Source organism: Oncorhynchus nerka, linkage group LG2, assembly GCF_034236695.1.
Source record: "Oncorhynchus nerka isolate Pitt River linkage group LG2, Oner_Uvic_2.0, whole genome shotgun sequence".
Classification (NCBI taxonomy): Eukaryota; Metazoa; Chordata; class Actinopteri; order Salmoniformes; family Salmonidae; genus Oncorhynchus; species Oncorhynchus nerka.
In genome coordinates, this window is record NC_088397.1 from 29,107,527 (window position 1) to 29,131,694 (window position 24,168).

The following is a 24,168-nucleotide window of genomic DNA, read 5'->3' on the forward strand; positions in this document are numbered from 1 at the left end:
TTTAAAATGGGCCTATTTAAATAATGAATATGAATTTGGAGGGCAGAAATAATAAAACAGACCTCTCACTAAATGCGTCAGGTATACCTAAATCTGAATGGGTTTTCTAGCAGATTAGCAAAAGTGTCTCACCCCATGTTCAAGAATGGCCTTTTTCCCCTTTATTCATATAAGAACAAATAATACAATAAATAGTGGTAAAACTCAAATCCACTGATTGGAAGAAAAAAAAGTAGTAAGGAACTTGTGCAAAGCTGTCAAAGGCAAAACCTGATATTGAAGAATCTCAAATATTTTTTTATTTGTTTAACACTTTTTTGGTTACTACATGATTCCATATGAGGTATTTCATAGTTTGATGTCTTCACTATTATTCTACAATGTAGAAAATAGTTTTTTAAAAATGAAAAAAATAAATGGACTGAGTAGATGTGTCCAAACTTTGACTGGTACTGTATATATTTGTGTGTATATACAGTTGATGTCGGAAGTTTACATACACTTAGGTTGGAGTCATTAAAACTTGTTTTTCAACCACTCCACAAATTTCTTGTTGACAAACTATAGTTTTGGCAAGTCGGTTAGGACATCTACTTTGTGCATGACACAAGTAATTTTTCCAACTATTGTTTACAGACCGATTATTTCACTTATTCACTGTGTCAGAAGTTAACATACACTACATTGACTGTGCCTTTAAACAGCTTGGAAAATTCCCGAAAATGATGTCATGGCTTTAGTGGCTCCTGATACGCTAAATAATCTCATTTGAGTCAATTGGAGGTGTACCTGTGGGTGTATTTCAAGGCCTACCTTCAAACTCAGTGCCTCGTTGCTTAACATCATGGGATTTTTTTTTTTTTTAATCAGCCAAGACCTCAGAAAAACAATTGTATACCTCCACAAGTCTGGTTCATCCTTGGGAGCAATATCCAAACGCCTGAAAGTACTATGTTCATCTGTACAAACAATAGTACGCAAGTATAAACACCATGAGACCAAGCAGCCGTCACACCATTCAGGAAGGAGACGTGTTCGGTCTCCTAGAGATGAACGTATTTTGGTGCGAAAAGTGCAAATCAATCCCAGAATAACAGCAAAGGACCCTGTGAAGATGCTGGAGGAAACAAGTACAAAAGTATCTATATCCACAGTAAAACGAGTCCTATGTCGACATAACCTGAAAGGCCGCTCAGCAAGGAAGAAGAATATGCTCCAAAACCCCCATAGAAAAGCCAGACTATGGTTTGCAACTGCACATGGGGACAAAGATCGTACACTTTGAGAAATGTGCTCTGGTCTGACGAAACAAAAATAGCTGTTTGGCCATGACGACCATCGTTATGTTTGGAGAAAAAAGGGGAGGCTTGCAAGCCGAAGAACATCATCCCAACCGTGAAGCTCGGGGGTGGCAGCATCATGATGTGGGGGTGCTTTTCTGCAGGAGGAACTGGTGCACTTCACAAAATAGATGACATCATGAGGAAATAAAATAGTGGATATATTGAAGCAACATCAAGACATCAGTCAAGAAGTTAAAGCTTGGTTGCAAATGAGTCTTCCAAATGGACAATGACCCCCAGCATACGTCTAAAGTTGTGGGAAAATGGCTTAAGGACAACGAAGTCAAGATATTGGAGTGGGCATCACAAAGCCTTGACCTCAATCCTATAGAAAATTTGTGGGCAGAACTGAAAAAGTGTGTTCGAGCAAGGAGGCCTACAAACCTGACTCAGTTACACCATCTCTGTCAGGAGGAATGGGCCAGAATTCACCCAACTTATTGTGGGAAGCTTGTGGAAGGCTACCCCAAACATTTTACCCAAGTTAAACCATTTTAAAGGCAATGCTACCAAATACTAATTGAGTGCATGTAAACTTCTGACCCACTGGGGAATGTGATGAAAGAAATAAAAGCTGAAATAAATCATTCTCTCTACTATTATTCTGACATTTCACATTCTTGAAATAAAGTGGTGATCCTAACTGACCTAAGACAGGGAATTTTTACTAGGATTAAATGTCAGGAATTGTGAAAAACTGAGTTTAAAATGTATTTGGCTTAAGTGTATGTAAACCGACTTAACTGAGTGTGGGTATGTATGTATACACACACACACACAACCGTTTGAAAGTTTGGGGTCACTTAGACATTTCCTTATTTTCTTTCAAAAACTATTTATGTCCATTAAAATAACATAAAATTGATCAGAAATACAGTGTAGACATTGTTAATGGTGTAAATGACTATTGTAGCTATTCCATAAATTAAATTTAAAAAAGCAGTTTATAGCTACACAGGTTCCACTTATCAGCAACCATCACTCCTGTGTCCCAATGGCACATTGTGTTAGCTAATCCAAGTTTCAGTTCCAGGGGGCATCCTCCTGGCCACTTTTGATGTGGAGAGCTTGTACACTAACATCCCACACACTGGAGGCTTGCGGGCGCTACAACACTTCCTTCAGCAGAGAGACTCTACCCTTGCTCCATCCAATGATTGCATCTTACATCTTACTGAACTGGTATTATCCCATAACTACTTTGTCTTTCAGTCAGACCTTTCCCTTCAAATTTAGGGTGCAGCCATGGGCTCCCCTTTTTCCCCAACTATGCAAACCTGTATGTGGGACAATTTGGAGAAGCATTCCTTTTTTAAAACAGAGACACACCCCTTACTTTCTAAAATACTGCTATGGAAGAGATACATAGATGTCATTGTGCTCTGGGAAGGAAGTCAGCAGGAACTAAATGAATTCCAAACTCTACTAAACAAGAGCTCTGAATACCTAATTCACCATGCAGACTGATGAGAGAAAAATAAACTACCTGGAATTATGGATTATCAAAGAATGATGCATTACACAGACTTATACACAAAGCGCAATACGATGCTATGCGCACAGTGCAATAAGACAACAAAAACATTTTTCTTCAGACACCCACATACAGGTCAAAAGATAACTGTTAGGGGTATCATCTCATGCAAGACCAAGGGAGTAATCTCTCATCACCTGTTCATGTGGAAAAGCCTACGTAGGACAAACGAAAAGACAATTAAAACAACGCATAGCTGAACACCGCAGCTCAATCAGGTGTAAGAACATTGACTATCCAGTAGCAGCTCACTTTGTTGAAGCTAACCATCCCATCTCCTCCCTCAAATACACAGGCATTGAGCATGTTTCTCTACCAAGGAGAGGAGGTAACATCGAGATCCTACTACTACAAAGGGAGGGTTAGTGGATATCCTATCTAAAAACATTGACCCCTAGTGGTCTGAATATTGACTTTGATCTCAGGCCCTTCTTATGAACACATTTTCCTCCATGAACAAATCTTATAAATATTTTTTTTTACAGCTTATAAGCGTATTCCTAATGTGTTCCCCCTGTTGATGTTAATTATATATTAAGGTTGAACCAACATATTACATGTAACAAAAACAATGTGAAATTGAATTTAACAATAATATATGTTGACGCTGATATGTACACTATTCCATTGTTTCTATATGATAACTATAGCATACTATATTTGATATGCCATATACAATTCAACAGTTTCATTCATTTTAATTAACTTAATCATTATGACACACCCCTCACTATTGTCATTGGTTACACTAATTTCACTGCGTCAACATAACCTGGTTCAAGTATTCATGACATTACCCTGAGGAAGGCACAGTGATGCCGAAATGTTGGTAAAAACCCATTAAATTGCTGGGAGGTAACATGGTGTGAGACTATTTTGATAGTTTATAGCTAATCCAAGTTTATAATTTTAAATGGCTATTGCAAATATGTTAGCACAGCTGAAAGCTGTCATGCTGATTAAAGAAGCAATAAAATTGGCCTTTAGACTACTTGAGTATCTGGAGCATCAACATTTGTTGGTTCGATTACAGGCTCAAAATGGCAAGAAACAAAGAACTTTCTTCTGAAACTCATCAGTCTATTCTTGTTCTGAGAAATGAAGGCGATTCCATGCGAGAATTTGCCAAGAAACTGAAGATCTCGTACACTGCTGTGTACTACTCCCTTCACAGAATAGCGCAAACGGGCTCTAACCAGAATAGAAAGAGTGGGAGGCCCCGGTGCACAAATTAGCAAGAAGACAAGTACATTAGTGTCTAGTTTGAGAAACAGATGCATCACAAGTACTCAACTCGCAGCTTCATTAAATAGTATCCGCAAAACACCAGTCTCAACATCAACAGTGAAGAGGCGACTACGGGATGCTGGAATTCTAGGCAGAGTTGCAAAGAAAAAGCCATATCTCAGACTGGACAATAAAAAGAAAAGATCAAGATGGGTAAAAGAACACAGACACTGGACAAAGGAACTCTGCCTAGAAGGCAAGCATCTCGGAGTTGCCTCTTCACTGTTGATGTTGAGACTGGTGTTTTGAACAGTACTGTGTGTTTAAAAAAAAAAATATATATATATATATATATATAAACAAAAAATATGGGGGATTGTAAATGATGGACAATTACATTGATGGAATCTATACAATATTAAGGGTGGTCTTTCCATAACAAAAAAAGAATGTAAGACAGGTAAACAACCTGCTATTTTTTTTTTAAGATAAAAAAAAACACTGGCCTACATTGTAAACTGAAAAACATTTTTAAAAAATGAAATAAAAAGTATTCTTCATTATCTTGAGAAACTGCATCTTCATAACTGGCTTAAGGCATCCAATGGATTTGAGATTTCGCACTGCTGTCAATGACAAGAATATAGTCTATAGTGCTAGCGACGTTGGTTCAGTCTCTTGTACAGGCACCCTATCAGTTTCACCATGCTGCCCTGAGATAGTCTTCTCTTCTGATGACTTCTCCTGCGTCTGCAAACAGTAAGCAAAGAGCAATATTTAGAAACAAATCATTCCAACTTATGAGATGCCACAGCTACAGTGCATTCCAAAAGTATTCAGACCCCTTGACTTTTTACGTTACAGCCTTATTCTAAAATAGATTTCTCAATCTAAACACAATACCCCATAATGACAAAGCAAAAACAGGTTTAGAAATGGTTGGAAATTTATTTTCAAAAAACCCCACAAAAAAAACAAATATTACATTTACATAAGTATTCAGACCCTTTACTCAGTACTTTGTTGAAGCACCTTTGGCAGTGATTACAGCCTTGATTCTTCAAGGGTATGACACTACAAGCTTGGCACACATGTATTTGGGGAGTTTCTCCCATTCTTCTCTGCTGATCCTCTCAAGCTCTGTCAGGTAGGACGGGGAGCGTCGCTGCACAGCTATTTTCAGGTCTCTCAAGAGATGTTTGACCGGGTTCAAGTCCGGACTCTGGCTGGGCCACTCAAGGACATTCAGAGACTTGTCCCAAAGACACTCCCGCGTTGTCTTGGCTGTGTGCTTTGGGTCGTTGTCTTGTTGGAAGGTGACTCTTCATCCCAGTCTGAGGTCCTGAACATTCTGGAGCAGGTTTTCATCAAGGATCTACCTCACTAGTATCCCAGTCCCTGAAAAACATGCCCACAGCATTATGCTACCACCACCATGCTTCACCATAGGGATGGTGCCAGGTTTCCTCCAGACGTGACGCTTGGTATTCTGGCCAAAGAGTATATATTGGTTGGTTTCATATTATTGGTTTCACAGGCCAGAGAATCTTGTTTTTTTTCATGGTCTGAGTCCTTTAGGTTCCTTTTGGCAATCTCCAAACTGGCTATTGTGCCTTTTACTGAGGAGTGGCTTCCATCTGGCCACTCTACCATAAAGGCCTGATTGGTGGAGTGCTGTAGAGATGGTTGTCCTTCTAGAAGGTTCTTCCATCTCCACAGAGGGCCTCCGGAGCTCTGTCAGAGTGACCATTGGATTCTTCGTCACCTCCCTGACCAAGGTCTGTCTCCCACGATTGCTCAGTTTGGCCAGGCGGCCTGCTCTAGGAAGAGTTTGTGGTTGTTCCAAACTTCTTCCATTTAAGAATGGAGGCCACTGTGTTCTTGGGGATCTTCAATGCTGCAGAATTTTTGTTGGTACCCTTCCCCAGATCTGTGCCTCGACACAATCCTGTCTCGGAGCTCTATGGACAATTATGAACTGACTCTCCAGCAGACGGACCGGATTCCAACAGAGAAGATAAAAACGACATACGGGCCTAAATATATACATTGCAATTATTCTCAAATGAGCGGCCATTCGTGTGCAAAGGATTAGCATTTCAATTAATATAATTATCAACTATGTGTAGTGAATCCATTTAGTTTTTCCCGCTCTCGCTCAGTCCCCACCTCTTTCGTTTGTCTACCAAGCCATCATATCGGCTTTGTCTGCTAGGGACTTTCTTTGTATCATGTAGTAACCCAAATAACTACTGTTTGTTTAAGTAATTCTGTGTGACTATTTAGTTAGTAAATAAATAAGCCAATTTGTATATCGCTGATTCATGATTTAGGCTAGGGTTCGTGCAGATATTCAAGGGTTTGCGATGGTCAGTAATGAGAACAGGTGAGGTAATAATAATAATAATAATTCCTTAATAAGAGATTGTTTTGTTAAGATATGAAAATATCTGACGAGTCGATTTGGGAAATAGAGATCTGTGGTGCCCTGACTTCCTAGTTAATTCAAGTTTACATGATTAGTTTAATCACGTAATAATAATTACACAGAGAATTGATCAAATAATAGTCTTCACATTTAATGATAGTCCTGACACCACAGGGGACTCCAATCAAGTTGTAGAAACATCAAGGATGATCAATGGAAACAGGATGCACCTGTGCTCAATTTCGAGTCTCATGGCAAAATGGTCTGAATACTTGTGAAAATAGGGTATTTGTTTTTTATTTATTATTATTTAATTTTTAAATTGCAAACATTTCTAAAAATCTATTTTCGCTTTGTCATTTTGTGGTATTGAGTGTAGATTGATGAGGGGGGGGGGAAAAGTACATCCATTTTAGAATTAAGCTGTAACGTAACAAAAATGTGGAAAAAGGGGTCTGAATTACTTTCCGAATGCAGTGTACAAAACATTAACACCACCTTCCTAATATAAGGTGCTGTGGTTGGCATTTAAAAACAAGGACAGGGGACTTATTGACTGTATACCCATAAACATAGGTAATTTTCCAATGTCCATAATGTCGTTCACAAAAGTTCAAATCAGGAAGTCTGGTCTGAATGATCGTTTTTCAACAGTTTGACAACCATCCACCACCAGCTATAATAACCTTATGGCCCGTCATTGGAACACCTTTCACCTAGCAGGGGGCTTTCAATGCCAGCTGCCCAGCAAAGTGCTACCCGTCACCAGCATTTGGGTCCGAGGAGCATGCCGACACCAAGTGGTTTCTGTGTGGCGTTTTGTCCCCAAGTTATCCTATATTCAGTGTGTTTATGCAACTTGTCTGGACATAACATTTATCAAAACATGCTAACTAGTTAAAAGATCCCATTTCGGATCTAGCTAATGATTATGCCCATGTTAAATGCAGATAGCAAAACCAATGAGTCAGCCTATTCATTTATAGTCACTTGGGCTACAGGTGATAATGCTTATAGCATACCTGATAAGATGGACCATGCATAGGCTATATATACGCCTGGTCCAATATGTTAAAATCATTTTACCAATATGTAATATCTTATTGGGCTTATTTCTGGGAGGTGGAAATTATATTTGAGATTATTTTAATTCATTTTGGAGTAGAACGTCCTTTTAAAAAGTCAACGGTTGAACTTCTCCGGTCCTTCTACATACAATTTCCCCAAATCCACACTCTACGCAACCTTTTCCTCCACTGCTACACAGGCTGGCGGGTCCCCTCTGTGGCTTGCAGCTCTGAAGTGTCAAATTATGTTTGGTTGTAGTTTTAAGGATTTGTTGTACAGCTCACGGCTGAGACCACTTGCTGGAGTGGCTTGCTCTCTGCTGGCCTTACCTCCGGTATACACTTCCAGTGTAGCGGCTAAAGACCTAGAATGACAGGCTGCTTTTGATAAGCCCCCAGGTTCATAAGGGAACACCTTCGCATCCATAACTCAGCTGAGATCAACACAAACCACTTACATTATTCCCCTGTGTAGTTGGTGAGGGCTGCCTCTCGGCCAGCTGCTTAGACTCCCCGTCAGTAGCCACCTTAGATTCAGACGTCACGTCCCTCTCATTGGGTTTGGCTTTAGCTAGAGAGGGTTTTGCTTCTTGTGAGTCATTGCCTGCAGTTGTGGCCCCACCTACAACTGGTTGTTGTACCTCTTCCTGGGCGTTGCTAAACGGACAGTCGTCGTTCCTAAGGGTCTCCACGTTTCTGGGAGGGGAGCATTGAAGGGCCTCCCCCCCTGCCAGTGGGTCATGGTTTGTACCTCCAGGATGGGCCTGGGGCTCGGGCTGGTCCATGGCTGGAGGAGGGGTGTCCCTGGGCCTGCCGATTCTCAGCAGTCTCGTAATGCAGTGCTTGATGGCTGCCTGGCAGCTACAGTACATAAACACCTGAGGAACATGAGGAATATACTGCTTCAGTGACATGTAGCGAACTGGCTACAACTGGAAACAGTTACTATGACTGCCGTGTGATAGTCAGGGATGGGTTCAATTCCATTTAAATATGGAAGTAAATTTAAATTTCTCTTTCAAGCATTAAAAAGGGCCATTTATTTTCTTAAGGATTTTTCAACACCAATTCTCTTTCTGAATTGTTTTAATTGAAATGGGATTTACCCAAGGCCTTCTAAAAGTGTTTCAAGTGTGTGTGTGTGTGTGTACACGCACCAGGATGGAAAGCACGAAGAGGAGCACAGGGATATCCCGGGTGACCGGTAGGACCTTGATGGCTACGAGCAACTCGCTGATCCTCTGGCCAAAGTTCTTCAGAGTTTCCGTGAAGAGGTCGGTGATGGTCATAGTGATTGCATTCAGAGAGAGACATAACACACCATCATGGAAATGGGCTAAATGCTACACAGGTAATTGGTCATCAACAGGGTTGCGGTCAATTCCATTTCAATGCAGGAAGGATTCACTCATTGTTTACTTGATTTGGACAGGTAGAATTAGAGACAGATACAGAGAGGTGGGAAGGATATAAGGGTTGGAGTTGGTTTGATCCCTCATCTCCGGTAGGGAGCAGTTTATGTGCCGAGGGCATTACCCGCTAGACCAAAGGCTCTGCACTTACATCCTATACGGCTGACTTGAAATGGAATTGTCCCCAACCCCGGTTGTCAACTACAGGTTACCTTCGCTTGGGATACGAGAAGGATTGGGCTGACGGTGAGGACTTTGTTGTACATCTTACAGAGACCTTCCTGGAGAGTCATGGCACCTCTGTACCAATCTGGGGTAAAGGTAGGAAGGAGTCCAATATAGTAGGCTTCATGGCAACATAAACCAATATGCATTTCCACAGTAAGCTTACTGCAAAAAGTGTAACAAAATGTTTATGCTGTTGGAGACCATTAGCACATTTTCTTGTATACTTATCTGTTCTAATAATTATGGGTAAGGGCTGATATACAAAAATATAGTAATTTACAAATCGGACTATTTTCTATCTTTACTGGTATATATCACTATATTCTCTTAAATAGATGTTATTTTTTTATATATATATCCTTTAAGATATAAAGTAGTGTTAGGTGGAAGCTCTTTGTGTATGAGAAGTGGAATGTTTTGGTGGACTGCAGGAATGTGCACTCTCGATAACTCAAGGCCCTCTCTTGACTGATAATTCCTGTGATATGCGAGGAGGAGCACAGAGAAATAGTGGATGATGGAAAAGTACTGAAACACATCTTTCTGGAAAGGAAGACGTGAAAACTAAGGGTATAAAATGGGCATTGAATTGTATGTTCTTAGCTGACACTTCCAGTTGAGTGTAACAAATCTAGTTTGAGCTTCTTCTTTTTTTGCGGTCTTCCTGGAGTTTGTACCAGAAATCTAGAACCTCTGTGCATATCACAGGACTTTTTACCAGTGGTGAGAGGGCCTCGAGTTATTGGGAGTACACATTCCTACAGTTCACTGTAGTCCACTAAATAAACTCCACTTCTCATACACAAAGAGCTTAAACCGAACAACACTTTCAATCTACAAGGATATAAATATAAAAACACATATTCATACTAAGAGAACATCATTACATAAACCAGTAAAGAGCGAGATAGTAATTTACAATTTTATCAGCCCTAACCCATAAAAGGATTATTACTACTGATAATTATACAAGAAAAGGTGCTCAGGTCTAAATGGTCTCCAACCAGAGTATGTGAGCGGAGTTGAGTGGTTGGAAATCGCGCTTGTCGTACATGGAGGTCAAAAACCATGCTGAAAAATAAATTAAAAACTTCTGCTCCAATTTGCTCCATTCATTAAAATCACAATTTAACCAACACTATTTGTGACTACCTGGATCTACCAATTGTTTTTTAAGTATTGAAACCAAAACATATGGATTTGAATGAAAATGATTTGAATAAACATGAAAAGGTGAATGTAAGAAGCGAAAATAGGCTACATGTCATTAAATAGCAGGTAGTCAGGAACGAAAATGAATTATTTAGGCTATATTATTTCAAGGCTATAGCCTACAAATAAATACATTGTGAAGCATTTGCGTGTGCGACACAATAGGCTGGTTGTATTAAATCATTATAGTCTATAAATTGCGCATATAGGCTGTGACTCAAGAGTTAAATAAAAAATAACTTAATAGTGCCTTTGAATTCATTTTTAGAAACATGAGTTTGGCCAGAGTCTGTGGCTTCAGGCTCATGCTAAGTTTCTTGGAGAACTGTACACTTGCAGAGCCACTGGGGATGCTAAATACCATTCGGGCCACTTTTGCCAGGCTGGGCAGGAAGGCAGAGTTGTTTTTAAATGTTTCTATAGGTAGGACTAAAAGGTTTTTAGGCAAAATAACCCAATCAAAACGGAAAGCTCCTTGAACATGGGAATATGCCAGTCCTTATTGGGCCAAAATCAATGATGGCCTAGAGTATAGATAATAGAACAAAAATGAAAGAAACGTTTAAGACACAATTTTTTGGGCTTATAAATGCTTTGCTACAATGACAGTTATCTACCCACCTCGTTCCTTTCTGTCTGCATGTGCACGTAGAAAGTAAGGGATAGGTGTCTTTTCAGATTCCACAATGATTATTGAGTTGTGGACACTATATCCCCGCATTCCCTCTTGGTCCTCGTCGTTGTAAGTCGACTTGATTTAGCATCTGTGTGTTCTATCAGTTTCTTTTTGAAAATATTTAGCGAACTCCGTAACCGTAGCTAAAGGAAGGGGCTGTAGATAGCAGCACACTGGCATGCTCTGAGCTCGTGACGCGAGTGCTAGCGGAGCGCTACTTTGGAGCGGGCTAAAAGGCCGATGCCCCGGCCTTTGGGAATCTCACGCCACGCTCCAGACAAATTAAGCATGCTCCACTCCTCTCCGCTCACATACTATGTCTCTATCAATGTCCATGCGTTTTAATACCTATTTTTTTAATGGCATTACAAAATGGATATATTATCTCTTCATGCACCAATTATTATAAAATAACGACGCATTTATTCAAATGTAATCCCACATTTTTGTTATGCAAAACTCAGGTGTTAATGTTTTTTTGCGTCATCTCACCATTTAAGTTCCACCAGTCAATTTTCCCGGTGCATTTCGCGTCGACGGCAAAGTCAATCTGACAGGACAATAAAAATTACAATGACAGATATGATGGATTTAGCATTGTACCATTCCTGGATCAGAAGCTGGTTTAGTGGCAGTTGCTGCCGTCCCTGGGTCCACACACCCACAGTTCGAACCCTGGTTCCACAACTGCTATTATCCCTCATCTATCAATCAATCTCACAAAAAAACACATCATAGTCCAAATCTCCTGATAAGACATTTTGTTTTCCCCTAAAGATATTCCTTGGTGTTCCTTCAATTTATTTAGTTGGCTTAGATTTTTTTAAATTATAGACTATGGCATATTATAAATAGCTGAACTAGCTTAAGTCATCCTTACCTGTTCATAAACCCCCCCAAAAATATTATTTGCAAAGACAAAATACTGTTGTAGCATTTAGCCTACAGATTTTTTTACTTCTGAGAACATGAATCAATCCTGAATCAGACAGACCCTACACTGAAAGTAGCCAGACTGGCCACTGTCTGAAAATAAGTAATTTTGTACCTTCAAATATTCTTTAAATTAATTATAATAACTATATTTATTTACTACTAGACATAGAACATCATAGACAGTAAGGGGTTATTAGCAAGTGGACATTTTACAGAATGCATGGATGTGTGTATTGATAATTTACCTTGTAGAGGAGGAAGCAAAACCACACCAGACCGATGAGAAAGCAGATGGTGAAGATTCGCTTGAACTGGACAAACCAGGAGACTGTAGACCACAGCTCGCTGCAGACGATGACCACTATAACTAAGACACAAACAAACACCTGGAAGAGAGAGAAGGTCCTTTAGAGCAGGGCTTCCTAAACTCTGTCCTGGGGGCCAGTTTAGAATTGTTCATTAGCACTACACAAGCAGATTCAAAAAATAGCTTGATGAGTTGGTTATTTGAATCAGCTGTGAAGTGCTACGGAAAAAATTGAAACGTGCACCAAGGGGGCCCCCCAGGACAGAGTTTGGTAAACACTTCTTTGGCTTTGTTTTGGTTCATTAAGAAATGCTAACAGCCATGATTGAATTCAAACAGGATTTGGTTTCGGGGTGTGGTTTGATGTTTGTGTCTCGTGTTCGCAGGTGGGAAGAGTTAACTAAATCATTTTGTAATTTAGCTTCAGCCAGCTGGTGAGCGAGCGTGGAAAATTTGGCTCCACTTCGGATAGCCCATCTCTGGGACAATATTTTCATGTCGCACATATTTTAGTTGTCTCATTAAATGCTTTCAATATTTGTATCTACATTTCTAAAATGTTTTGATGGTTTGAGGTTAAGTCAAACATTTGGAGCTACTGACCTTTTAAAATATTGCCCCATGTACATTGTGTAGTTTACGGATGTCTCCAACTAGCCACATAGGGATATCGAATGTCAAACCAAATTGACCATGGGCATTACGATCAGGTTGCGTGCAGCTGCGCTCCTAATTGACGATTACTTGGGTACTGCCAGCTGTGGGCAGGATTATAATAAACCCAACGCACGGAAAACTGTTACGGTACCCTTCATTCCGTGACTTTCCTATCGTGCAAATCTGTTTTGGACCAGAACTACTTTATGACCAAAATGATCCTATTTACATTTTGTAGTCAATGTTGACACAATAATAAAATGTTTCTCACTCATATTGATGTCTCATAGGCCGTTTAAGTTTTTAGGGGCAGTCGCTCCTTAAATAACTGCAATGACGATGAGAAATATTCCTGGCGTTATAACGCCAACGAGTGGTATCAGTTCTGTCTGGTCTCGAGTGTACAGTAAATGACTGTGCTCTGAATCGTAGCGGTTAAGATATCGATGAACACAAAAGTGGCAGTTAGCTTCATACGCATCTCAGTCAGTGGCGCAGATCGACTCGTCTCCTCAAGCAGAGATCAGACATGCCAGCCAGCACCATTGAGAGTAGTTTTGTTTTCATATGTCCTTTAGTTTGTGTGTAGGCTAGTCCTTGCCCATGAGTTACTGTGTTTTCCAGAAAAGGCGTTCCCTCACAGAAAAATAAAAGTTATTTTAAATTTCATCCTCCCTGTAGCCTACTTTACAAACTGTCAATCATCAATTCCTTTAGGCAAACCACATGTGGTGTGTGCGGCGGTGTGCACATGTGGTGTGCACTTGATTTTGAGCATCACAGTCCTTCTGCTACACATTATCACCTTCATGACTGTGTCGATCTCCACACCAAAGGTGTCCTCAAAGTGCCATCTCGAGGCCTCGAGTTCATGTGGTTTGAGATCCACCAGGATCTGGCTGAGGGCATCGTCCAGATCCCCCATTCTACAGGTGTCCATTCCCTCCAGAAGCTTCCAGAACTCCGCCAACGCTTGCCGAGACAGTCTTACTTTGGCGTCGTAGTAGAGATCATTCTGGAAATCACTGGGCTAGTGGTTGGAAAGGAATAGAAAATAAATAGCACAACAAAGTACAGTCACTTTGGCATATACAGATAGCATATTACATCACAAGGGGGTAACACTTGGGTTGGGCGATGTCAACCTTTATCCCATTGTGATTATGTACTCAACTTTTATAAAAGATGGTATTGCCCCCTATTATAAATACCTCCACTACAACCACTGTCAGGCTATAGTGCAAAATCACATGCTATAACTGGTTAAAAATAATGGTTGTGGGCAGAGGCTAAGTGAAGGCAAATCTTTTCTAATCTTTCTGGTGGAGTCTCAGCATGGCCAGGTCAGGTTGTGGCGCGCCCACGAAGAAATGACAGTCAACTGATGAGCAACAGGCTTTCGTACCGTACTGAGTTAGGTTATATTGTTTGTTCCGTCTCTCATAAAGCTGCCATTGAGAACAGCCTAGGCCAATGGACTGACCTTCCTTCTTGTTCTTTTTGAATGCGGCACATTTTGGACAACTTCTCAGGCTATTAAAATATTTGGGAAATAGGCTACTGGGTCACAACTTGAACTTTTCTTGACGCTTTTATGATAGGCTACTGGCCATTTGGTTTTCAACCTCGCATGGAGGGATTTTACCAGCCCGGACAAATTCTTTACTTCATAACCCCCTAGAGCCGATACCTGAGTGGACATCTAATTAGCTTAATACAAAAATCCCCATCAAAATCTGTTTAACATAGAGATATGTTGCTTTTTTTTGCATGGGCTGCGTCTTGATCCATCACATCAGCTCATGTCGGCCTTCCGCATCTACTGTGGAAGGTGGCAAAGCTAAATCAGTATTTAGCAGACCAGGAGATGTTACGAAAATCAGTTTTCTAGCGGAAAAACAAAAGTATCTCCGAACGATTTGGGCTACACACGAATATGACCCCTCTATGGAAAGATGAGACTCTCACGAACAGGATGCTGTTCTCCGTTTTAGTATACGGGTAATTCCACGTTAATGCCCATGATTTTGACAAATCCACTCATTTGAAGGAGAGTCAACATACTTTTGTATATAGTGTACATACAGTGCATTTGGAAAGTATTCAGACCCCTTGACCTTTTCCACATTTTGTTACATTACAGCCTTATTCTAAAATAGATTCTAAAAAACATCCTCAATCTACACACAATACACCATAATGACAAAGCGAACAGATTGACATTTTTGCACATTTATTCAAAATAAAAACAGAAATCCTTATTTACATACGTATTCAGACCCTTCGCTATGAGACTCAATTGAGCTCAGGTGCATCCTTTTTCCATTGATCAACCTTGAGCTGTTTCTACAACTTGGAGTCCACCTGTGGTCAATTCAATTGACATGATTTGAAAAGGAACACATCTGTCTATTTAAAAAGGTCCCACAGTTGTTGACAGTGCATGTCAGAGCAGAAACTAAATTCTCTGGTCTGATGAAACCAACATTGAACTCTCTGGCCTGAATGCCAAGCGTCACATCTGGAGGAAACCTGGCACCATCCCTACGGTGAAGCATGGTGGAGGCAGCATTATCATGCTGTGGGGATGTTCTTCAGCGGCAGGGACTGGGAGACTAGTCAGGAGAGGAAATATGAGCAGAGCAATGAAAATGTGCTCTAGAGCGGGTTCTCAGGACCTCAGACTGGGGAAAGGTTCACCTTCCAACAGGACAATGACCCCAAGCACACAGCCAAGACAACGCAGGAGTGGCTTCAGGACAAGTCTCTGAATGTCCTTTAGTGGCCCAGTCAGTTTTTCACAATTCCTGACATTTAATCACACTAAATATTCCCTGTCTTAGGTCAGTTAGGATCACCACTTTATTAAGAATGTGAAATGTCGGAATAATAGTAGAGAGAATTATTTCTTTCATCACATTCCCAGTGTGTCAGAAGTTTACATACACCCAATTAGTATTTGGTAGCATTTGCCTTTGAAACGTTTGACCCAAGTTAAACAATTCAGGTAGACTTCCACAAGCTTCCCACAATAAGTTGGGTGAATTTTGGCCCATTCCTCCTGACAGAGCTGGTGTAACTGAGTCAGGTTTGTAGGCCTCCTTGCTCACACACCATTTTTCAGTTCTGCCCACAAATTTTCTATAGGATTGAGGTCAGAGCTTTGTGATGGCCACTCCAATACCTTGACTTTGTTGTCCTTAAGCCATTTTGCCACAACTTTGGAAGTATGCTTGGGGTCATTGTCTATTGGAAGACCCATTTGCAACCAAGCTTTAACTTCCTGACTGATGTCTTGAGATGTTGCTTCAATATATTCACATAATTTTCTATTTTGTGAAGTGCACCCCACAACATGATGCTGCCACCCCTGTGCTTCACAGTTGAGATGTTGTTCTTCAGCTTGCAAGCCTCCCCCTTTTTCCTCCATATATAACAATGGTCATTATGGCCTAACAGTTCTATTTTTGTTTCATCAGACCAGAGGACATTTCTCCAAAAAGTTCCCATGTGCAGTTGCAAACCGTAGTCTGGCTTTTTTATGGCGGTTATGGAGCGGTGGCTTCTTCCTTGCTCAGCGGCCTTTCAGGTTGTCGATATAGGACTTGTTTTACTGTGGATATAGATACTTTTGTACCCGTTTCCTCCAGCATTTTCACAAGGTCCTTTGCTGTTGTTCTGGGATTGATTTGCACTTTTCACACCAAAGTATGTTCATCTCTAGGAGACAGAACGCATCTCCTTCCTGAGCTGTATGACGGCTGCGTGGTCCCATGGTGTTGATACTTGCGTACTATTGTTTGTACAGATGAACGTGGGACCTTCAGGTGTTTGGAAATTGCTCCCAAGGATGAACCAGACTTTGAGGTCTACAATTTTCTTTCTGAGGTCTTGGCTGATTTCTTTAGATTTTCCTATGATGTCAAGCAGAGGCACAGAGTTTGAAGGTAGGCCTTGAAATACATCCACAGGTACACCTCCAATTGACTCAAATTATGTCAATTAGCCTATCAGAAGCATCTAAAGCCATGACATAATTTTCTGGAATTTTCCAAGCTGTTTAAAGGCAGTCAACTTAGTGTATGTAAACTTCTGACCCACTGGAATTGTGATACAGTGAAAGCGAAATATTCTGTCTAAACAATTACTTGTGTCATGCACAAAGTAGATGTCCTAACCGACTTGCCAGAACTATAGTTTGTTAACAAGAAATTTGTGGCGTGGTTGAAAAACTAGTTTTAATGACTCAAACATAAGCGTATGTAAAGTTCTGACTTCAACTGTATATAACATTTTTAGACCTATATTTATTTTGTTTGCAACTATAGTTGAAATGTTTTCCATTTACCTTTTTAGATTTTACACATTAATATTTTATACATGCTTAATTGAAATTTTGAACAAAGGTTCTAAATAAAAGGAGAAATAATCAAATATGAGTAAGTACCTTTTATTTGTTGAGTAAAATTTTATATAAACTATTTATGTATTTATGACAGAAAATGTGCTATGGCGTGATATGTATCGTTATCGGGATATAGATTTTGGCCATATCGCCCAGCCCTACTAGGCAGTGAAAGCAAAATGCAGGGTAACGTAACCAAACATAGAAAAAACTGCAGGGGAAGAGGGACCCGTTTCACTGAATATTTTGGGGGGATTTATTTACAATTAATTTGTTCTTGCCTTTCAAAATTATTTCCTTGCAATATTATTTATTTTGCTCAAAACAAAATAAGCACATTTGTTTTGGCTTTCAATATCATTATTTTTGTTTGCAACACTCAAGATATTTGTTCTCGAATTCAAAAGGCTTGCTTGATATTAAAGGCGTTAGAGTAATTCCATACTCCTTCCTCCACGTGGCGATGTTTAGACGTCTTTGTCTGGTGTAAAAGTAGGCTATTGCAAACATCACAAATGTATATCTGGTTAAAACGCTGATTGTTTTTGCCCCAATGCAATGTGTAGACTGTGCCCTGCTTGTGCTCCTGCAATATTCTTAGTTAGCCTACATCCCAAATTAGCCTACAAAATATCTTTACTTTTAGAATATTCATTTCAAATAGCTGCAGGGTTTTTATTTCTGCTATTCATAAATATGAGGCAGAGACGTAGGCTACATCATGTCAATCAAATTGGTTCAGAAGAGGGTGAGTAAAGAAATGTGAAGAGATTGGGAAGAAATGTAAGAAACATGACGGGCGGGGGAGGGTGAGCAGCAACTATGTAAAAAAAATAAGAATCTGTGTGTAAAATAACATTAGCAGCTCCCGGGTGGCGCAGTGGTCTAAGGCACTGCATCGCAGCGCTAGCTGTGCCAACAGAGAGTCTGGGTTCGAGCCCAGGCTCTGTCGCAACCGGCCGCGACCGGGAGGTCCGTGGGGCGACGCACAATTGGCCTAGTGTTGTCCGGGTTAGGCCGGTAGGAATATCCTTGTCTCATCGTGCACTAGCGACTCCTGTGGCGGGCCGGGCGCAGTGCGCGTTGACCAGGTCGCCAGGTGCACGGTGTTGCCTCCAACACATTGGTGCGGCTGGCTTCCGGGTTGGATACGCGCTGTGTTAAGAAGCAGTGCGGCTTGGTTGGGTTGTGCTTCGGAGGACGCATGACTCTCGACCTTCGTCTCTCCTGAGCCCGTACGAGAGTTGTAGTGATGAGGAGACAAGGCAGTAAATACTAACAATTGGATACTACGAAAAAGGGGGTTATTTTTTAAAACAACATGAGCAGAATGTGAATCTGATTGATCAGCTCTGGGGAAAAGATTGAGGGGGGCAGGCAGGATGGTTACCTACCGATCCATAGCTCCGGCCTTTACATAAAGAGCATTAGGCCATCGATTTAGTGTTCACACAAGTTGAGACAATGCCAAAACATACCAGGCCAAATTTTTTAATCTCCTTTAGAAACTTGGTGAGGAATTGCTTGAACACCAGATTACATGAAGGCAGCTGTGAAACCTGTGTAAAAAAAGAAAAAAAGAAAACTCAGGAAAGTGACATTTCACCTTCTCGCCATTCTGTCATATGCATTTAAGAGATGTTCAAAATAATGTGTATTTGTCATGTTTTTGTTCAAATAGCTAGCTACTGCAATAGGAAACATGTCAAAGAAAACAACAAAACATGGCAACATTAAACATGTCGTCCCCCACAAATGTTGCGGCGCCCCCTTTTGGGCCAATTAGTGACAAATTAATGCTCAAATAGGACAGGAGGTATGCTTTTTTTTAAAGTGTGGGGTTTCAGTTGATTACTATAGCAGCCCCCTTGGGCCAATCAGTGTAATTTGCCAAAATCAGGACAGTGGTGTCTGATATATCACGCGTGTTAACTAGAATCATATTCCTGAGCACGTGTGCCAAATTTCAGATCTTCTGTCTCAACTTCTGAAAGCTTGCGTAGGAAAAGCCAACTGACATTTATTTACCAAGGAGGTGCTGACCTGTCGTATCCTCTTCAACCACATATTATTATTATTAGACCCTGCTGGTCTATGAACATCTTGAAGAACGATCTGGCCTCATAATCATCCCCTGGCACAGTCAGAAGCGTACTGGCCAACCATCAGAAAGGGGATCCCTAGTCAGTTGCACAACTGAATGCATTAAACCGAAATGTGCCTTCCGCATTTAAAGCTGCACAATGCAGAAATCGTTCTGCCATTTCAGTTTGTGACAAAACAAGCAAGTCTAGTGTAGATAATCAGTGTACCATTTAAAACAGAGTGAAATATATTATTCATAACCAAAAATATTGCATTTTCTTTTGTTTGAAGTTGGTGTACAAAACCGAAAGTAAAAGACCAAAAAATATAACGCCATTTTTTTTATAAAAAAGCCCCGATTTACATGTTACTTATGAGTGCATTTCACACTACTTTTGGATTACAATAAGATTAAGGCTCGTTTGAATGTCCTGCTTAATAGAATGTTTATGTCATCGCAAATCAACTGCATTATACTTACACTTAAACCAGTAAAATGGCTCTTTGGCTAACTTTTGCGACAGCCTATATCAACGAGCGTTACGATTCTAGCGAATAACTGCTGGTCCATAAATTATTTTGCAAAGATCACAACCAAATATAATCTTAACGACTGTTCAATCAATAATCAAAACATTGTAAGCGTATGACAACCACAAAAAAAAAAGTTTTGTTAAGAAGTAATAAAAACAAATCTAGGATATGTTGAATGGGCGATGGCTTTCTTGCCGCGAAGAGTTTCATGTACTGGAAAATGCTCTTCGATAACACACATTTCTGTGAATTTGTTCGTGTCGCCTAAAAAGTAACATTTTGCAGCCTTTCACATTATTTTACCCATTGGTCAAAAACATTTTTTTTGATGGGACACCCTTAACAATAAAATAATAATTTAAACTAATGGCACCGAGTCATGGCACGAAAAGCAGGCATTGCGCAGCTGTTGTACTGTACCTCAGCAGGCTTTCTCATGGTCTTTGTGCTTGGGTCGTAGTTCAACATATCATATGGATCAATCCATTCCTCATCGTCCATCTGCCCTTGAGCAACGAGCAACAGGCTGCATACAGCAGCAGTGATGATTAACATCGTGACAGCACTTGTTGACATCTTCTTCCTTTGAAGACGGCTAGCTAACGTTACTACTATAACATTTGGAGGCTACTCTAGCTAAGCTACATTTAATAACTCGTGCCTCAAACACAACAATAACTTCAAGCTGTGGTCTAACTGGCTTTGGCGACATTCTTCTTCGTTGGTATAATGGCGTTCGCAACAATTACATGTGCACTCCGCCACCTACCGATCCTCGACTTCGACGATGTCATCTACAAAATAGCCTCCAACACTCAACTCAGCAAACTGGATGCAGTCTATCACAGTGCCATCAGTTTTGTCGTTTTGGGGGCAACTGCCCGGCACCCTCCACAGCAACCCGCCAAAGCCCCCAAAAAATCTTCTTCACCCAAATCCAGATAGCTGATGTTCTGAAAGAGCGGCGAAATCTGGGCCTCTACAAATCAGCCGGGCTTGACAATCTGGACCCTCTCTTTCTAAAATGATCTGCCGAAATGGTCGTTTATTCCATGTGTAACTCTGTGTTGTTGTATGTGGCGAATTGCTATGCTTTATCTTGGCCAGGTCGCAGTTGCAAATGAGAACTTGTTCTCAACTAGCCTACCTGGTTAAATAAAGGTGAAATAAATAAACACATTTAAAAAAAAATAGTCACCAAAGCCCCATATACCACCCACCACTGCGACCTGTATGCTCTAATCGGCTGGCCCTCGCTACATATTCGTCACCAGACCCACTGGCTCCAGGCCATCTATAAGTCTTTGCTAGGTAAAGCTCCACCTTATCTCAGCTCACTGGTCACGATAACAACACCCACCCGTAGCACGCGCTCCAGCAGGTATATCTCACTGGTCATCCCCAAAGCCAGCACCTCCTTTGTCCGCCTTTACTTCCAGTTCTCTGTTGCCAATGATTGGAACGAATTGCAAAACTCGCTGAAGCTGGAGACTTATATTTTCCTCACTAACTTTAAACATTAGCTATCCGAGCAGCTAACCGATCGCTGCAGCTGTACATAGCCCATCCAATCTGTAAAAAGCCCATCCAATCTACCTACCTCATCCCCATATGGTTTTTATGTACTTTTCTGCTCTTTTGCACACCAGTATTTCTACTTGCACATCATCATCTGCACATCTATCACTCCAGTATTAATTTGATAAATTGTAATTACTTGCTACTATGGCCTATTTATTGCCTTACCTCCTCATGCCATTTGCACACATTGTATATAGGACTTTCTTTTTTTCTATTGTGTTATTGCCTGTACGCTTGTTTATTCTATGTGTAACTCTGAGGTTGTTGTCTGTGTCACACTGCTTTGCTTTATCTTGAACAGGTCGCAGTTGTAAATGAGAACTTGTTCTTAACTAGCCTACCTGGTTAAATAAAGGTGAAATATAAACATTAAATTAAAATAATGCTGCCAGGATGTCAAGCTGCTCTCTTGGCTGCTGGGCTGACATGGGCTTTTGCCGAAGCAATGCATTTCAGACACCAGCCTTGACGGATTTGCTTTTATTGCTCAGTATTGTTCAGCCATTTCTACCAGGGCCTCACTGTAGTAGTCATCCTTGGTCAAGGAACTGAAACACTTTAGCATGTCTTCCACCAGATCAGGTGAATCAGGCAGAATATCTGTAAGATAAACACATGATATAGATGAGGGGAACTTAAACTGTTCGAGACAAACCGTATCATTCTAATGGATTGGAGTTAAAGGTTTTATTCTGGGACTTTTAGTTAATAAAACTCATCAACTGTTGATATACAGATGTATATACAGTATCAGTCAAAAGTTGACACACCTACTCATTCCAAGGTTTTTCTTTATTTTTTAAAATTAGTATTTCCTACATTGTAGAATAATAGTGAAGACATCAAAACTATGAAATAACACATATGGAATCGTGTAGTCAACAAAAAAGTGTTAAACAAATCAAAATATATTTTATATTTGAGATTCTTCAAAGTAGCCACCCAATGCCTTGATGACAGATTTGCACACTCTTGGTATTCTACCAAGCAGTTTCATGAAGTGGTCACCTGGAATGCATTTCAATTAACAGATGACCCTTGTTAAAAGTTCATTTGTGGAATTTCTTTCCTTAATGCGTGTGAGCCAATCAGTTGTGTTGTGACAATGATGTATCTTATGAAGTCATTGCGTCGCCTGAAATGTAGCTGTTAAATACATAATATATACAGTATATATATTTAACAATAAAACAAAAATATACTTTATAGTATCGTTTTATGAAGCAAATAAGTAACATAGCTGTGGTAATTCATCACGGACTGCATCAAACTAGTTATTCCTACAGGTCACGAGCTGGGCTGGGACATCACTAATTTGTTCAGATGCTTATGAATTCCTCAAATGGCCATTTGAAACTCTTCAAACTAGTTCCATGTGTTTTCATTTTGAAATACTCAAATAGACGTCTATTAAAATACCCTGAAATAAAAGATGACATTCTGTATGGTTGCCTCATATTCATAATCTGTCTGTTAAATGTGCTCACTCACTAGCTAATGGCTGAATTGGCTATCTCAATGGCTGCAGAAAATCCAGAGGTATTGTTGCCGTAAGATACATTTTTAAATCAATTTCAGCACTCTGCTTTGGTACTTAAAATACTAACATAAATGATTGTCTAACAATCAACTATAATAAAATAGTCACTATTTTATGTCATTTAAAAAAAACTAAAACTGATCAGCAAGTCCTGGTTTTATCATAAAAACAGTTACTAAGAATAAAGCATAAATTAATAGATTGCACATCAATATACTGTTATACTAACCTGGCTACAACTGGGTTTTGTTTTGCCTGCTGATAAAGGGGCACAACCATCTCATCCCTGGCATACATGATGTTATTGACGACAGCGAAGAGGGTCACCACTATACCACTACTTGGTCCTATCGGACCTCTCCCTGCAAAGCTGTTCTCCCTCAGCATGTCATTCAACAGTTGAAGGCCCTCATCCTCAGACTGAGTCAGGATAACCCCAAGGGGGAGACAAGTGCGGGTAAGGAGAAGAAAAAATACTCTGCAGTTCAGTCTGGCCATGATCCCAGATGAATCACTGAAGCAGAGCTCCCCACTGTGCACAACGATGTGTCCACAATTTCCTACACCACCACTAATACTGTGACACTAACCACAATACAAAAGGAAATTATCATAATAACTACAAATATCACCCAGTATCTTAGGCAGATTCCTTAAAAAAAATATTACTTTACTTACCGGTAACAGAACTGGAGGTCTGGACCCCTCCTGTCTCAGCCTCCAGTATTTATGCTGCAGTAGTTCATGTGTCGGGGGGCTAGGGTCAGTTTGTTATATCTGGAGTACTCCTCCTGTCCTATCCGGTGTCTTTCTTTCTCTCTCTCGGAGGACCTGAGCCCTAGGACCATGCCTCAGGACTACCGGGCATGATGACTACTTGCTGTCCCCAGTCCACCTGGCCGTGCTGCTGCTCCAGTTTCAACTGTTCTGCCTGTGATTATTATTATTTTACCATGCTGGTCATTTATGAACATTTGAACATCTTGGCCATGTTCT

The 24,168-nt window shown here is 40.4% G+C and overlaps 1 protein-coding gene across 2 annotated transcripts; it reads right to left on the reverse strand.

Moving 5' to 3' along the window:
* Positions 1–138: 138 nt before the first annotated feature.
* LOC115134019 (chloride channel CLIC-like protein 1) lies at positions 139–20,789 on the reverse strand. Of its 2 annotated transcripts, XM_029667541.2 has the most exons (9): positions 20,472–20,789; positions 18,911–18,991; positions 13,833–14,057; positions 12,309–12,449; positions 11,620–11,677; positions 9,224–9,321; positions 8,757–8,852; positions 8,058–8,477; positions 139–4,854 (listed from the first exon to the last, which is right to left on the reverse strand). In XM_029667541.2, the coding sequence occupies exons 1-9, from the start codon at positions 20,625–20,627 to the stop codon at positions 4,753–4,755; spliced, it is 1,377 nt and encodes a 458-aa protein (XP_029523401.2). In that variant the 5' UTR covers positions 20,628–20,789; the 3' UTR covers positions 139–4,752. The 2 variants fall into 2 exon arrangements, with proteins under 2 accessions (XP_029523401.2, XP_029523411.2); XM_029667551.2 differs by lacking the exon at positions 18,911–18,991.
* Positions 20,790–24,168: the final 3,379 nt, after the last annotated feature.